General features: G+C 44.3%; 1 protein-coding gene across 1 annotated transcript in view; it reads left to right on the forward strand.

The window, feature by feature from the left end:
• Positions 1-206: 206 nt before the first annotated feature.
• The window catches only part of AP5M1 (adaptor related protein complex 5 subunit mu 1), a 32611-nt gene continuing 15241 nt past the window's right edge, over positions 207-17576 (forward strand). Inside the window, exons 1-3 of the mRNA XM_060753661.2 lie at positions 207-356; positions 11054-11702; positions 14611-14838. Of these exons, the coding sequence (XP_060609644.2) occupies positions 289-356; positions 11054-11702; positions 14611-14838 (945 nt within the window). The 5' untranslated portion in view covers positions 207-288. The remainder of the gene's footprint in view (positions 357-11053; positions 11703-14610; positions 14839-17576) is intronic.

A 17576-nucleotide genomic window follows, 5' to 3' on the forward strand; every position in this document is an offset into this window, starting at 1 on the left:
GCTTTTGTAGCTCTATGTTCCACCGATTGGCATGCCGGGATTTGAAGTTTAAGGGAGGGGTGATTAGAACGCTCAGCTAAGCAGCACCATTGCGTCACAAAACTACAAGCCCCAGAGTCCAACGGGAAGGCACATAGAGCTATAGCTATAGAGTGATACAGTTACCAACCAGTCAGCTGTTCTTTATGCGGAGGGCGCTTTCTCTTCCTTGTGGGCCCAAACTAAGCAGGAAACCTCCAGGAAGATGGTGTCTTTCAGAAGGGATTTGGGGTGATCCTGGTAAGGATCATGGCTTTGAGAGGACTGTGGCTCGTCAGCCACGAACAAGGAGCACATGGCAGCCTGCTCTTCTCCAGGTAAATCTATGGCAATCCATGGGTGCATCTACACTGTGGAATTAACCCAGTTCGAAACCGCTTTAACTGCCATACCTCAGTGCTATGAGATCCTGGGACTTGTCAGCTTTCCCCACTTTCTTCCTACCCTCTTTAGACCATCACCCTTTCTATGATGGCTTAATTACATTATGTAAACAAGATTCTTGTTCCTGGGATACCAATGCCATTTCCTAATTAATTCTGTCTTAAAAACATGGAGAAAGTTGAATAAACTGCAAAAAAATTGGGTTGTTGTAGGTTTTTTCGGGCTAAAAAATGCAAAAAAAATATTGTTTTCATGGGAGATTTTGCAGCACATTTTATATATTTGTTTGTTTGTTTGTTTACTATATTTGTATACCGCTCTTTTCAGCCCTCGGGTGACTCAAAGCGGTTAACAATAGCAAAATTCATCATAAAATAGTTAAAAACAATTAAAACAATAGGTTGTTGTAGGCTTTTTTCGGGCTATAAGGCCATGTTCCAGAGGCATTCTCTCCTGACGTTTCGCCTGCATCTATGGCAAGCATCCTCAGAGGTTGTGAGGTCTAGATGGCCATCTGTCGGGCCATGTTCATCATAAAACAGTTAAAAACAATTAAAACAATAGGTTGTTGTAGGCTTTTTTCGGGCTATAAGGCCATGTTCCAGAGGCATTCTCTCCTGACGTTTCGCCTGCATCTATGGCAAGCATCCTCAGAGGTTGTGAGGTCTAGATGGCCATCTGTCGGGCCATGTTCATCATAAAACAGTTAAAAACAATTAAAACAATAGGTTGTTGTAGGTTTTTTTCGGGCTATATGGCCATGTTCCAGAGGCATTTTCTCCTGACGTTTCGCCTGCATCTCAGAGGTAGTGAGGTCTGTTGGAACTAGGAAAAATGGTTAATATATCTGTGAAATGACCAGGGTGGGACAAAGAAGTCTTGTATGTTGGAGCTAGGTGTGAATGTTTCAACTGACCACCTTGATTAGCACCTCCCCCAGCTCCTTCAGAGTCAATCCAGTCACTTCAAGGATGCCATCCATCCATCTTGCCCTTGGTTGGCCCCTCTTCCTTTTTCCTACCATTTTCCCCAGCATAATTGTCTTCTCTAGGCTTTCCTGTCTTCTCATGATGTGGCCAAAGTACTTCATCTTGGCCAATACTATCCTTCCCTCCATCACACTGGCAACAAAGATCCATTGCCTAGTCAAAGCCATGGTATTCCCTGTAGTCACCTACGGATGTGAGAGCTGAACCTTAGGGAAGGCTGAGTGAAGGAAGAGAGATGCTTTTGAGCTGTGGTGTTGGAGGAATGTGCTGAGAGTGCCTTGGACTGCGAGAAGATCCAACCAGTCCATCCTCCAGGAAATAAAGCCCGACTGCTCACTGGAGGGAAGGAGACTAGAGACAAAGTTGAAGTCCTTTGGCCACATCATGAGGAGACAGCAAAGCCTAGAGAAGACAATTATGCTGGGGAAAGTGGAAAGCAAAAGGAAGAGGGGCCGACCAAGGGCAAGATGGATGGATGGCATCCTTGAAGTGACTGGACTGACCTTGAAGGAGCTGGGGGTGGTGACGGCCGACAGGGAGCTCTGGCGTGGGCTGGTCCATGAGGTCACGAAGAGTCAGAGACGACTGAACGAATGGACAACAACAACAACCAAAGAGCATTTGGAACTCCACCAACGATGCATTAACAACCTCAGATATGCAGATGACACCACTCTGATGGCCAAAAGCGAGGAGAAGCTGAGGAGCCTTCTAACCAAGGTGAAAGAAGAAAGCGCAAAAGCCGGGTTGCAGCTAAACATCAAAAAACCAAGATTATGGCAACAAGAATGATTAACAACTGGAAAATAGAGGGAGAAAATGTGGAGGTCGTGACAGACTTTGTATTTCTAGGTGCAAAGATGACTGCAGATGCAGACTGTGGCCAGGAAATCAGAAGACGCTTCCTTCTTGGGAGGAGAGCAATGTCCAGTCTCGATAAAATAGTGAAGAGTAGAGACATCACACTGGCAACAAAGATCCATTGCCTAGTCAAAGCCATGGTATTCCCTGTAGTAACCTACGGATGTGAGAGCTGGACCTTAGGGAAGGCTGAGCGAAGGAAGATCGATGCTTTTGAGCTGTGGTGTTGGAGGAAAGTGCTGAGAGTGCCTTGGACTGCGAGAAGATCCAAGAACAGGGGTGAGGCAACAGGAAGTAAGAGAAATCCACCCTCAGGTTCTAGAAGCTTGTACACACATCCTCTAAATTAGCTTTCCTTACTGAGACTAACTAAAAATGGCTCCCTTCCCTTCCCAATTGCCCTGAACAAAGGGCGGAACCAAAACTTAACGATGATGGACAGGCGACTTAGAATCATAGAATGAATCAATCATAGAATGAAAGAGTTGGAAGAGACCTCATGGGCCATCCAGTCCAACCCCATTCTGCCAAGAAGCAGGAATATTGCATTCAAATCACCCCTGACAGATGGCCATCCAGCCTCTGCTTAAAAGCTTCCAAAGAAGGAGCCTCCACCACACTCCGGGGCAGAGAGTTCCACTGCTGAACGGCTCTCACAGTCAGGAAGTTCTTCCTCATGTTCAGATGGAATCTCCTCTCTTGTAGTTTGACTTGCCCTACGACTGCAACCAAAGGAAGCCACCTTTCTGCAGAATCCCTAAAACCTTGGACTGCAAGCAAACATTTAATACAAAGCAAATAAAGTTGGAGCTCCCGGTACAGCTGTACCAGCACAGTACCTAAATTTCCTACTTGACAGATAATAATAATAATAATAATAATAATAATCAACTTTATTTATACCCTGCCACCATCTTCCCAAGGGGACTCGAAGCGGCTTACATTTATTTATTTATTTACATTATTTCTATCCCACCCATATCGCCCCAAAGGCGACTCAGGGCGGCATACAAAGTTGGCACAATCCAATGCCATATATAAAATACATACATTGATAAAAAGCAAAAAACAAAACAAAACATTACAATACATTTAGAAACATAAAAACAATGAATAATAAACATTTTAAAAATTTGTGTCCTCTCATTCTAATCCTCATCTGTTCCATTGTCTTGACCGTTCCTGGGTCATTACATGAGGCCAAGCCCGATAGTACAATAAAACAATATACAAAGGGTGCACGGGTGTGGGGAAGAGATTTTATTTTGTGTGGGATACGGGTTTTGGGATGAGTGTATGGTCCATTGTGTGTAATATGCCATGTGCTGATTTTCTGAATGTTATGGAAAAAAATGAATAGAAAGCTTTGACTGAAAGTAGTGGAAAACAGGCAGGAATAGCAAGTCTATGTGTATTAAGTTATGTAAATGATAATAATTTGTACTCATTGTCAAAATTAACTGGTTGACTGACTAAGGTAGATAGGCATGTACACATCAAAAATATTGTTACTTGATTATATCTGCCATGATTTGCTTTTCTGTTATTTACCATAACCAAAATATACAGTTTTATTTTTTTAAAAGAAGTACAGTAAAACAATATACAATAAGTACACAACAGAAAATAAAAAATACAAAAATACAAAACCAATATAAATAAACACATCTAACAATATAAAAACAATATAATTCAGAAAGTTTATGACAGTGGGCTGGGCCAGTTGCAAAGAATTAAAATTTTAAAAAAATTAAAAAACGGGGGTTGACCAGATGCAACTGTCTTTCAGGCCGCAAAGGTCGACAGCATGCTAGACTAATGGCTGGAAGCTCACTCCGACCAGGGCTGGCTTCAAACTCATGACATCTCAGTCAGTAGTGATTTAATACAGCTAGCTATCAGCTACCTGCTCCACAGCCCAGTCCTTGCATAAGTTTGTGTGATAAATCCAGGTTTCTGATTGCAGAGGCACATTCTTTTTCCTGATGTGCAGCCAGATGCACATGTCACTCCTGAGTTTAAGAGTTTCTGCGTGAGTCACCGGTCCTAGATAACAAGAAACAAGCAGAGAGTCAGAGAGACAGCCGGCAGCTTGTCCCTGGAGGTAGATAAATCTCTAAAACAAATGCATCATTCAGTTTAGCAGAACTATCTTCTGGTGCAGGCTGAAGGGGGAAGAAGAGCATAATGATTTGTGCAAAGTCACAACTGGCAACCTACCAAGAAGTATAATTCTGCTGCATTTCAGCAGTGTACGATTCATTTGGCTATTTTCAATGCAGGAGGAAGAGTATGGAGCAATGCAGAAACCAGGAAGAGTGGCCATAATGGTTAGGGGAATCACGGTTAGGGGAATCACGAGAAGGTGTCAGAGGGGTCTCCAAAGACCATCAGAAAACACAGTATTTTCTGTTGGTCATGGGGGTTCAGTATGGGAAGTTTGGCCCAATTCTATCATAGGTTGGGTTCAGAATGCTTTTTGATTGTAAGTGAACTATAAATCCCAGCAACTAAAACTCCCAAATGCCATGGTCTATTGTCCCCAAACTCCACCAGTGTTCAGATTTGGGCATATTGAGTATTTGTGCCAAGTTTGGTCCAGATCCATCATTGTTTGAGTCCACAGTACTCTCTGGATGTAGGTGAATTACAACTCCAAAAATCAAGGTCAATGCACACCAAACCCTTCCAGTATTTTCTGTTGGTCATGGGAGTTTTCTGTGCCAAGTTTGGTTCAATTCCATCATTGGTGCAGGCGAAATGTCAGGAGAAAATGCCTCTAGAACAGTGTTTCTCAACCTGGGGGTTGGGACCACTGTGGGGGTTGTGAGGGGGGTGTCAGAGGGGTCGCCAAAGACCATCAGAAAACAGTATTTTCTGTTGGTCATGGGGGTCTGTGCAGGAAGTTTGGCCCAATTCAATCATTGGTAGGTTTCAGAATGCTCTTTGATGGTATGTGAAATATAAATCCCAGCAACTACAACTCCCAAATGTCAAGGTCTGTTTCCCCCAAACTCCACCAGTGTTCCCATTTGGGCATATTGAGTATTCGTGCCAAGTTTGGTCCAGATCTATCATTGTTTGAGTCCACAGTGCTCTCTGGATGTAGATGAACTACAACTCCCAAACTCAAGGTCAATGTCCACCAAACCCTTCCAGTTTCTTTTCTGTTGGTCATGGGAGCCCTGTGTGCTAAGTTTGGCCCAATTCCATCATTGGTAGAGTTCAGAATGCTCTTTGATTGTAGATAAACTATAAATCCCAGCAAAGACAATTCCCAAATGACAAAATCAATTGTTTTGAGTGGAGGACATAAATTGGACTGTTAGGTGTCTTGTGTCCAAATTTGGTGTCAATTCCCCCAGTGGTTTTTGAGTTCTGATGGTAGCACGAACTAACATTACATTTTTATTTATATAGATTTGTTGTGTCAGAAGTTAATTGAGGGTACAGTTATAATGCATTTAAAACAAAAACAATGTTAAACTTGGCATTATATTAAATGTCCTTTGACCAGAAGCTGGCCACTTGGAGTGCACCTCTGGTGTCGCTGTGAGAAGGTCCTCCATTGTGCATGTGGCAGGGCTCAGGTTGTGTTGTAGTAAGTGATCTGTGGTTTGCTCTTCTCCACACTCACCAGAAGCGACTTGCAGCTGTCTAAGGTTTCAGGCAGGAATATTCCCTGTTTGAGAATGAGACCTGAGACCTTCTCCATGCAAAGCAGGAGTCCTTCCACTGAGGTCCAGCAAATGTTGGAGAGCTGAAAAGCAAAACATAAAGAGACTATAATCTCTACGCAAACTGTGATGCTGATTATCGAGGTACAGCGCCGTAATTGCAGTTTGCATTGTCGCCTCGGGAACACTTTAGCCATCCTTCAGCCCCAAAGGGAATTAGAGACAATAAGTGAAAACCTTCCACCATGCCAGGTTCAAACGTGGATTCTACATAATGCCAATTATCCCCTTTTGTTCATTCCTACTGCACTTTAAGGGGAGACTGTCAACTTGACATTTTGGAATTACATTAATTTTCAGGCGGAGGGAGAATCTGGTTCCTGGCAGTGAAGTCTTTTAAAAATAAAGACTGTACAACGTAGTAGTTAAATCGATTTGTTTAAAATAAATTACAGTTATTCTGCTCTCCAGTTGGTTGGATGGTTCTTTTACACCTCCAAACTAGGAGAGAATTAAACACAAAAGTGTGGTTAACAACGAGAGAACTGAAGCAGGTCCAGTCCATCAATTTCAGTAAACATTTGTCATTGTTGGGTTGTTGTAGGTTTTTTCGGGCTGTATAGCCATGGTATAGAGGCATTCTCTCCTGACGTTTCGCCTGCACTTTGGCAAGCATCCTCAGAGGTAGTGAGTACCTCTGAGGATGCTTGCCAAAGTGCAGGCAAAACGTCAGGAGAGAATGCCTCTAGACCATGGCTATACAGCCCAAAAAAACCTACAACAACCCAGTGATTCCGGCCATGAAAGCCTTCGACAATACATTTGTCATTGTTTCTTGGATTTAGGTGGAAAAGTGAAGAACATAAGCTTAGGGTCCCAGTTATTTTATTTTTATTTAGCAAATGTCTAAATAGCCACTACATCATACAACAGAATGACATCAAGCAAAGGCATTAACCTAACACATTTAACAAAACTACATACAACTGTAGTAGATGCTGTCAAGGTGATACTGTCAAAGTGATGCATGCCATATGCCAGCAAATATGGTAAACAGAAGAATGGCCATCAGACTGGAAAAAATCAACTTCTATCCCCATACCAAAAAAGGGAAATGCAAAAGACTACTCAAACTTCCGTACAGTGGCCCTTATTTCTCATGCCAGTAAGGTAATGCTCAAGATCCTGCAAGGAAGACTCCAGCAAGACATGGAGCGAGAGTTGCCAGATGTTCAAGCTGGGTTTAGAAAAGGCAGAGGAACCAGAGACCCGATTGCCAATATCCGGATGCTGGATAATGGAGAAAGGCAGGGAGTTTCACAAAAACATCTACTTCTGTTTCATTGACTATTCTAAAGCCTTTGACTGTGTGGATCATAATAAATTGTGGCACATTCTTGGTGGGATGGGCATCCCAAGCCCCCTTCCCTCTCTCCTGAGGAATCTGTACAAGGACCAAGGAGCAACAGTCAGAACTGACCACGGAACAACAGACTGGGTCAAGATTGGGAAAGGCGTACGGCAAGGCTGCATCCTCTCACCCAACCTTTTTAACTTGTATGCAGAACACATCATACGAGGATGTGCGGGGCTTGAGGAATGCAAAGCTGGGGTGAAAATTGCCGGAAGAAACATTCACAACCTCAGATATGCAGATGACACCACTCTGATGGCTGAAAGCGAGGAGGAGCTGAGGAGCCTTCTAATCAAGGTGAAAGAAGAAAGCGCAAAAGCCGGGTTGCAGCTAAACATCAAAAAAACCAAGATTATGGCAACAAGAATGATTGACAACTGGAAAATAGAGGGAGAAAATGTGGAGGCCGTGACAGACTTTGTATTTCTAGGTGCAAAGATTACTGCAGATGCAGACTGTGGCCAGGAAATCAGAAGACGCTTCCTTCTTGGGAGGAGAGCAATGTCCAGTCTCGATAAAATAGTAAAGAGTAGAGACATCAGACTGGCAACAAAGATCCATTGCCTAGTCAAAGCCATGGTATTCCCTGTAGTAACCTACGGATGTGAGAGCTGGACCTTAGGGAAGGCTGAGCAAAGGAAGATCGATGCTTTTGAGCTGTGGTGTTGGAGGAAAGTTCTGAGAGTGCCTTGGACTGCGAGGAGATCCAACCAGTCCATCCTCCAGGAAATAAAGCCCGGCTGCTCACTGGAGGGAAGGATACTAGAGACAAAGCTGAAGTCCTTTGGCCACATCATGAGGAGACAGCAAAGCCTAGAGAAGGGAATGATGCTGGGGAAAGTGGAAGGCAAAAGGAAGAGGGGCCGACCAAGGGCAAGATGGATGGATGGCATCCTTGAAGTGACTGGATTGACCTTGAAGGAGCTGGGGGTGGTGATGGCCGACAGGGAGCTCTGGCATGGGCTGGTCCATGAGGTCATGAAGAGTCGGAGACGACTGAATGAATGAACAACAACTAGCCACTACATCATACAACAGAATGACATCCAGCAAAGGCATTAACCTAAGGCATTTAACAAAACTATATGCAACTGTTGTATGTCAGCCTGTTCAGCCTGTGATTGTGTCTGATGTTCATGCTTATTGCACCTCAGAATAGGTTCACCTTGCCAAAAACACCAAAATGCACACAGCCAGAAGTCTTTATAGTTTATTAAAAGTACAAGATAAAAAGTTCTGAAAAGCAAAAGTAATGTTCCAAAAGATCAATACAAAATAACACTTTAAAGCATAATCCAAAAAGACACAAGCAAAGCAAAATCCTATGAGAACATGACTAAGTCCTGAAACCATGAACACAAGAACTGCAAAACCATCCAGACAAGCAAAGTGCAATCTTCTTGGTTAAACGAAAAGTTGCTCTGACAAAGGTTTGGTCCCAAACACACAGCTTAATACCCTTTGCAAAACATGAAGGCGTTTCTTTGGCCTCTTATCACGTTGCTAGGGCTCTACCTTATTTAGGCAGAGATGAATCAAAACTCCCAGTTTTAACAAACAGTTTAATTAAAACAGCACTTACTTGCTGGCTGTTTTTATAGTCCAAAATATAAAACACAAAGATAGCACGCAGCCACAGAATACACAAAAACTGATAGCAAAAATAACTTCGTAGTCAAAAGGGTCCAGTCCAATGGTCAAATGCCGAGAGTTCAATAAACAAAGTCCAGGGATCAAGAGTCTATACCGTAGTCAAAAGCCAGTTCAAAGGTTCAAAGTTCCAAGATTACAGGAGACAGATCAGGATGCCGAAAATCCAACAGACCTGGGGGGAAAACCAGCAGCAACCACCACCAAAATGCAACAGATACTTTTTCCCAAAGATCAGTGCCAAGGCTAACTCCTTATATCCAGAAACACCCAGCTGCAACCCATCTCTTGCATACCTCCATCCTTAATTGATTTCACCCATGAACTCTTACTTACAGATTACTAAACCCTTTACAGCAGTGATTCTCAACCTGGGGTCCCCAGATGTTTTTGGCCTTCAACTCCCAGAGATCCTAACAGCTGGTAAACTGGCTGGGATTTCTGGGAGTTGTAGGCCAAAACACCTGGGGACCCACAGGTTGAGAACCACTGCTTTACAGCTTCATGGGGGCATGCTTTTTGAATTCTGACCACACTTGGGAGCTGTCGCTTCACCCTCCACTTGTGACACTGATGGAGTACTGATGGAGTACTTCCTCATTCTTTTGCATGTTGCTGGAGAGTTTTATGGTGTTGTAAATTAGTTAAATTAGCTTCCCCGCATAAGCGGTACCTAAATTTCCTACTTGACAGATGCAACTGCCTTTTTGGCTGCAAAGGTCAACAGCAAGCTAGACAAATGGTTGGGAGCTTACTCCAACCCGAGGTGGCTTCAGACTCATAACCTTTCAGTCAGTAGTGATTTTAATGCAGAGTAACGGATATAGGTAACTGATATAGGAAACCTAACGACTTGACGATGGAACTGGACAATGCTTGATAATATAGGAGATGCTAATGATGTTGTTTTTATTGCCTTGTTGTGTTTTATGTTATTTTAATGTTTTAATTTGTATTATGATATTATGTATACTGTTTTGTTGGAAGCCGCCTTGAGTCGCCAATAGGCTGAGAAAGGTGGTATACAGATACAATAAATAAATAATAAATAAATAATGCAGCTGACTCCCAACCAGCTGCACCACAACCCAGATTTATATACATTCCAATTGCTTCATTGCCAACAGAAACTCTGAAATGCTATTAGCCACAGATGCAGGCGAAAGATCAGGAGAGAATGCTGCTTTATTTCTCGTGTCAAGGCAGCCAGTCAAATATATTACATTTCTAACAGAACAAAGCAAACAAACAGAGAAAATACAAAATGTGTGAGTTTGGTAGTTGATTAACTGTCCTTTGACCAGTATCTGGCCACTTGGAGTGCTTCTGGTGTTGCTGCAAGAAGGTCCTCCATGGTGCATGTGGCAGGGCTCAGGGTGCATTGCAGCAGGTGGTCTGTAGTTTGCTCTTCTCCGCACTCGCATGTCGTGGATTCCACTTTGTGGCCCCATTTCTGAAGGTTGGCTCTGCATCTCGTGGTGCCAGAGCGCAGTCTGTTCAGCGCCTTCCAAGTCGCCCAGTCCTCTGTGTGCCCAGGGGGGAGTCTCTCATTTGGTATCAGCCATTGGTTGAGGTTCTGGGTTTGAGCCTGCCACTTTTGGACTCTCGCTTGCTGAGGTGTTCCAGCAAGTGTCTCTGTAGATCTTAGAAAACTATGTCTGGATTTAAGTCATTGACGTGCTGGCTGATACCCAAACGGGGGATGAGCTGGAGATGTCTCTGCCTTGGTCCTTTCACTATTTCCAGAATGCTCCTGGAACATGGCCATACAGTCCAAAGAAAACTCACAGCAGCAGAGCTTGAATTGTGTTAGGACAGGCATCCTCAAACTATGGTCCTCCAGCTGTTTGGGCCTTCAACTCCCAGAATTACTGATAATTGAACAAGCTTGTTAGGGCTTCTGGGAGTTGGAGGCCCAAACACCTGGATGGCCGCAGTTTTGAGGATGCTTGTTAGGGGTTAGACTGGGTGGTCTTTGGGGTCTCTTCCAACTCTACGATTCTAACACTGCAACTATCCTCTCTTTTTTTGCATGCCAGGCGTTACCCCACTGTCGAAAGGCGAGCCAAAGTCTTCAATGGAGCAAGTTATGTCCCCATGCCTGAAGACGGCCCTTTCCTCAAAGCGTTACTCTTTGAACTGAGGTTGGCGGACGGAGACCAACACTTTGTGGAGCGAAGGGACAGCTGTTCCCGGATCAACAAGACCTCTGTATATGCTCTGCAAGCCGAAGGAGGAGACCTCTGGCCCGTGTTGGCTTTCCAGAAGAGCGGGTTGATTTACGTGGCCCTCCCTTTGGTGGAGCAACCTACCACCCCTCCTCCGCCGCTTTTCAACATCAGTGGCATCTCTCAGGCTTTTGACCTCTTGTCCGGACTGCTGGCTTTCATGAGCTCCGGCCTGAAAACCGAAGCGGAGAGGGCCACCAAAATCAGCCAGCTTCCCAACTTGCTCATGCAAGCCTGTCCTTTGGGGACCCCACTTGATGCAAACTTGAACCCTACGTTGTTGGAGAGCGGCCCCGCCACTCCAAGTAGCCACCATCAGAAGCCGCCGGCTTGGAGAACCGGCTCCTACAAGGGAAGGCCTCACGTTAATGTCTGTATCACCGAAAAAGTCAAGTCGGTGCAATACGACAAAAGGGACGTGGCTGACATGTGGCAGGTTTACGGAACGGTAACTTGCAAGGTGAGACAAATTTTTTTTCCAGGGCAAATCTCTCTAACCTATTTGACACATGAATGCACCTGGAAAAGCAAAAGTTCAGCTCATTTTTTTTTTATCTCGGCATACGGCAAGGGAAGCTGAACTTAATATTTTCTAATGCTTCAGCATGTCTTAGAGGAGATACTGCTTTTTTTTAGATTGGTGAATTAAACCGGCATGAAAATCTCACTCTTTTCTTTTTTTTTTACGGTGATGCACTTGCATACCTTGCTCCTCGCTTTGCTGGCTTAAATAAGAGTTGAAAGATGCTGCCGCTAATATATTTATCGTTTCTGTATCGCTTTTCACTGTACGGTTTCCAACTCGCAACCCTGGTGTTATTTATCCCTATAATAGCTCTGTGAGGTCGGTGAAACTGAGAGATCGTGGCTCAGTGCAGACACAACATCGTATCATAGAATCCTAGAATCATAGAATCAAAGAGTTGGAAGAGACCTCATGGGCCATCCAGTCCAACCCCCTTCTGCCAAGAAGCAGGAATATTGCATTCAAATCACCCCTGACAGATGGCCATCCAGCCTCTGTTTAAAAGCTTCCAAAGAAGGAGCCTCCACCACACTCTGGGGCAGAGAGTTCCACTGCTAAACGGCTCTCACAGTCAGGAAGTTCTTCCTCATGTTCAGATGGAATCTCCTCTCTTGTAGTTTGAAGCCATTGTTCCATTGCGTCCTAGTCTCCAGGGAAGCAGAAAACAAGCTTGCTCCCTCCTCCCTGTGGCTTCCTCTCACATATTTATACATGGCTATCATATCCCCTCTCAGCCTTCTCTTCTTCAGGCTAAACATGCCCAGCTCCTTAAGCCGTTCCTCATAGGGCTTGTTCTCCAGACCTTTTATCATTTTAGTCGCTCTCCTCTGGACACATTCCAGCTTGTCAATATCCCTCTTGAATTGTAGTGCCCAGAATTGGACACAATATTCCAGGTGTGGTGTAACCAAAGCGGAATAGAGGGGTAGCATGACTTCCGTAGATCTAGCCACTATGCTCCTCTTGATGCAGGCCAAAATCCCATTGGCTTTTTTTGCCGCCACATCACATTCCTGGCTCATGTTTAACTTGTTGTCCACGAGGACTCCAAGATCTTTTTCACACGTCCTGCTCTCGAGCCAGGCATTGTCCCCCATTCTGTATCTTTGCATTTCGTTTTTCCTGCCAAAGTGGAGTATCTTGCATTTGTCACTGTTGAACTTCATTTTGTTAGTTTTGGCCCATCTGGGCCAAAGTTGGAAGAGACCTGCTACCTCAGAGTCTGGTGAAGCCTCCTTCTTTGGAGGGTTTTAAGCAGGGGCTGGATAACCATCTGTCAGGAGTGCTTTGATTGTGTCTTCCTGCATGGAAACATTAAAGAGGATTGAATGGATCTTGGGATCTCTTTTGTCGCTATAATTGTATGATAATTGTTTAATGTAACAGTTCCAGAGAATTCTCCTCTCCATTCTGCTAGCACCCCTTTGATGCTGGGGTTGGTAGAGTGGGGACCCCCAGGTACAGCTGAACTACAACTCCCAGCATTCCCAGCCAGAATAACCAATGTTGAGAACCATAGTCCATAAAAGTCTGGAGAGCCTGGTTCTTGGAAAGCTTATGGCTTGGAACTGGAAAGCCTTTCAGAGATTTTCCTTGTCATTACAACTTCAGGGCTGCCACCTTCTCTGGTCTAAGCTCTAAAAAAAGAAAGCAGAGGCTTCTGTCAGGTTTGCCCCTTTAAAAAGATACCCACATTGTCCTTATCCCTGTTTCAATAGTTGCCAACCTGGAAAGCTCGGAGCGTCTCCAAATATTTTCGGGATTTGCAGTCCAATAACTTCCAAAAAGACACACTTTGTCCAGCTTTGGGTTTTTGTATTGGACTGGGATTTGGTGCACCAGTTTAAAGTCCTCACTGGGGACCTTTCTGCTTTGAACCGGCTTATACCGGCATCTGTGAACTTGAGGAAGAACTTCCTGACTGTGAGAGCCGTTCAGCAGTGGAACTCTCTGTGCCGGAGTGTGGTGGAGGCTCCTTCTTTGAAAGCTTTTAAACAGAGGCTGGATGGCCATCTGTCAAGGGTGATTTGAATGCAATATTCCTGCTTCTTGGCAGAATGAGGTTGGACTGGATGGCCCATGAGGTCTCTTCCAACTCTATGATTCTATGATTCTATATGGCAGTGTAGGCTCATATAATCCAGTTCAAAGGAGATAATGTGGATTATCTGCTTTGATAATGTGGATTATATGGCAGTGTAGAAGAAGCCAGGGCCATAAAACTTCTACACTGCCATATAAAATCCAGATTATCTGCTTTGAACTGGATTATATGGCAATGTAGACTGAGGACGCATCTGCACTGTCATATAAAATCCAAATTATCATATTTGAACTGCATTATATTGGCCTACACTGCCATATAATCCAGTTCAAAGTTGATAATCTGGATTTTATATGACAGTGTAGATGGAGCCTCATATAATCCTGTTCAAAGCAGATAATGTGGATTATATGGCAGTGTAGAAGGGGCCTGAGTCGCCTGCGGGCTGAGAAGGGCAGTGTACAAATATAGTAAATAAATAAATAAATTGATAGGTGTCACTCTGGCCCCTTTTACACTACCATACACTCCAGATTATCAAAACGGATAATCCACATTCAACTTTGAACTGGATTATATGAGTCTACACTGCCATATAATCCAGTTCAAAGCAGATAATCTAGATTTCATATGTCAATGTAGATGGGGCCTCCATGCCTCCTAGCTTGACCTACCTCATGATGTTGTTGTTAGGATAGAATAGGGAAGACGAGACCCATGTAAACTCATTTGAAGGAAGGAGGAATAGAAATGCACAAAAATGCACTGAAGGTCTTTCTTTCCTTGTTGTCTTTCAAGTGTGATATAGAAGGCACTGCTCCCAATGTGACGGTCGGCTTGAACCTCCCCGCCAATGGCTCTCCTCTCCAGGACATTTTGGTCCATCCTTGTGTGACGTCCCTCGACTCGGCCGTTCTGACTTCCAGTAGTGTGGACATCTTAGATGACTCCGCTTTCAGTGGACCTTACAAATTCCCTCTCATCCCTCCTCCCGACCTGTTCAACCTCTGCTTTTATACTTCCCAGGTAAGGTGGCGCGGTGGGGGATTTTAGCCAGGTAGGGACAGCATTGAAGGAGGAAGTATGGTCAAGAACTTCCCAGACATTCCCAAAACTTTCCTTCTGCTATCCAATAGCCATGCATCCCCTATTTGCTGTGACCATCGGTAACTTATCTGCCTCTTTGCAACATGAGTGGTAGATGGCAAGGAATGATGGTAAGGAGAATGAGGCCTCTTTGGGAAGGGTATCTTACCCAAGTGCCCCCATAGTATCTTACCCAAGTGCCCCCATAGCTGGTGCTTTACTATGGCTGGCTGGTTATTTTTCTTTCCATTTTCCTTTCTCTCCTCTCCTTCCTTCCTTTTCCTTTTCCTTTTCTTTCTCCCTTCCCTTCCCTTTCTTTCCTCTCCTCTCCTCTCCTCTCCTCTCCTCTCCTCTCCTCTCCTCTCCTCTCCTCTCCTCTCCTCTCCTCTCCTCTCCTCTCCTCTCCTCTCTTCCTTCTTTCCTTTCCTTTCCTTTCCTTCCCCTTCCTCTTCCCCTTCATCTTCCACTTTCCCTACCTTCTTTCTTTCTTTCTTTCTTTCTTTCTTTCTTTCTTTCTTTCTTTCTTCCTTCCTTCCTTCCTCTCCTCTCCTCTCCTCTCCTCTCCTCTCCTCTCCTCTCTTCCTTCTTTCCTTTCCTTTCCTTTCCTTCCCCTTCCTCTTCCCCTTCATCTTCCACTTCCCCTTCTTCCTTTCTTTCTTCCTTCCTTCCTTCCTCTCCTCTCCTCTCCTCTCCTCTCCTCTCCTCTCCTCTCCTCTCCTCCTGCTTTCCTTTCCTTTCCTTCCCCTTCCTCTTCCACTTCATCTTTCACTTCCCCTTCCTTACTTTTTTCTTCCTTCCTTCCTTCCTTCCTTCCTTCCTTCCTTCCTTCCTTCCTTCCTTCCTTCCTCTCCTCTCCTCTCCTCTCCTCTCTTTCCTTTTCTTTCCTTCCCCTTCCCCTTCCTCTTCCCCTTCATCTTCCCTGATAGGAACCGATACAGAATGGGGGACAATGCCTGGCTCGAGAGCAGGACGTGTGAAAAAGATCTTGAAGTCCTCGTGGACAACAAGTTAAACATGAGCCAGGAATGTGATGTGGCAGCAAAAAAAGCCAATGGGATTTTGGCCTGCATCAGTAGGAGCATAGTGTCTAGACCAGGGAAGTCATGCTACCCCTCTATTCTGCTCTGGTTAGACCACACCTGGAATATATTATGTTGAATGTTTTTATATTGTGTAAATGCTATTTTAGATTGTAAGTTGCTCAGAGCACCTTTGTGGAGAGCGACTAATTAAGAAATAAAGTGAAGTAAAGTGAAGTGAATATATTGTCCAATTCTGGGCACCACAATTGAAAAGAGATATTGACAAGCTGGAATGTGTCCAGAGGAGGGCGACTAAAATGATCAAGGGTCTGGAGAACAAGCCCTATGAAGAGTGGCCTAAGGAGCTGGGCATGTTTAGCTTGAAGTAGAGAAGGCTGAGAGGAGACATGATGGCTATGTATAAATACGTGAGAGGAAGCCACAGGGAGGAGCGAGGAAGCTTGTTTTCTGCTGCCCTGGAGACTAGGATGTTGAAGAATGGCTTCAAACTACAAGAAAGGAGATTCCATCTGAATATGAGGAAGAACTTCCTGACTCTGAGAGCTGTTCAGCAGTGGAACTCTCTACTCCGGAGTGTGGTGGAGGCTCTTCCTTTGGAGCCCTCTAAACAGAGACTAATGGCCACCTGTTGCGGATATTTTGAATGCGTTTTTCCTGCTTCTTGGCAGAATGGGTTGGGCTGGATGGCCCACAAGGTCTCTTCCAACTTCCTTCTTTCCTTCCTTCTTTATTTCTCCACTAATTTTTAGTTAGATATAAAAAAGACAAAGACAATACAAAGAAAGATTTTCCTAATATAGGCAATTCCCAAGTTACAAACAAGATAGGTTTCATTGTTTTTACGTATTATTTTAAATGAGACGTTTTAATTTTTGTCAAGGTACACAGTTGAACCATTTCTCTCGCTCCGAACAAACATTCTGCTACATTTACCTAACTTTCTGAGCAAGATCCAAACTATTGTTGAAGGCTTTCATGGCTGAAATCACTGGGTTGTTGTAAGTTTTTTTTGGGCTGTATGGCCATGTTCCAGATCCATTATCTCCTGACATTTTGCCTGCATCTATGGTAGGTGTCCTCAGAGGTTGTGAGGTCAACCGCTGAGCTGCTGAACTTGCTGACTGAAAGGTTGGCGGTTCGAATCTGAGGAGCGAGGTGAGCTCCCACTGTTAGCCTGAGCTTCTGCCAGCCATGCAGTTCGAAAACATGCAAATGTGAGTAGATCAATAGGTACTGTTCCATCAGGAAGGTAACGGCACTCCATGCAGTCATGCTGGCCATATGACTTTGGAGGTGTCTACGGACAATGCCGGCTCTTCGGCTTAGAAATGGAGATGAGCACCAACCCCCAGAGTCAGACACGACTGGACTTAATGTCAGGTGAAAACCTTTACCTTTACCTTAGATCACCTTAAAGGGGTCACCTAAGGAGCCACTGTCCACTCAGCTTGGCTGGCATGACCTACGTACTTACTATAAAGCAAGGAGGAAGGGGACGTTGATGTTTATTTTTATTTATCGTGTCATCAGCAACCATACCATTGTATTACATTTCTAACAGAACAAAACAAACAAATAGATTTTTAAAAACCCAAGGATTTTGCAAACTTGGTAGCTGATTAAATGTCCTTTGAC

This window comes from Anolis sagrei, chromosome 1 (assembly GCF_037176765.1).
Source record: "Anolis sagrei isolate rAnoSag1 chromosome 1, rAnoSag1.mat, whole genome shotgun sequence".
In the NCBI taxonomy this organism is placed as follows: domain Eukaryota; kingdom Metazoa; phylum Chordata; class Lepidosauria; order Squamata; family Dactyloidae; genus Anolis; species Anolis sagrei.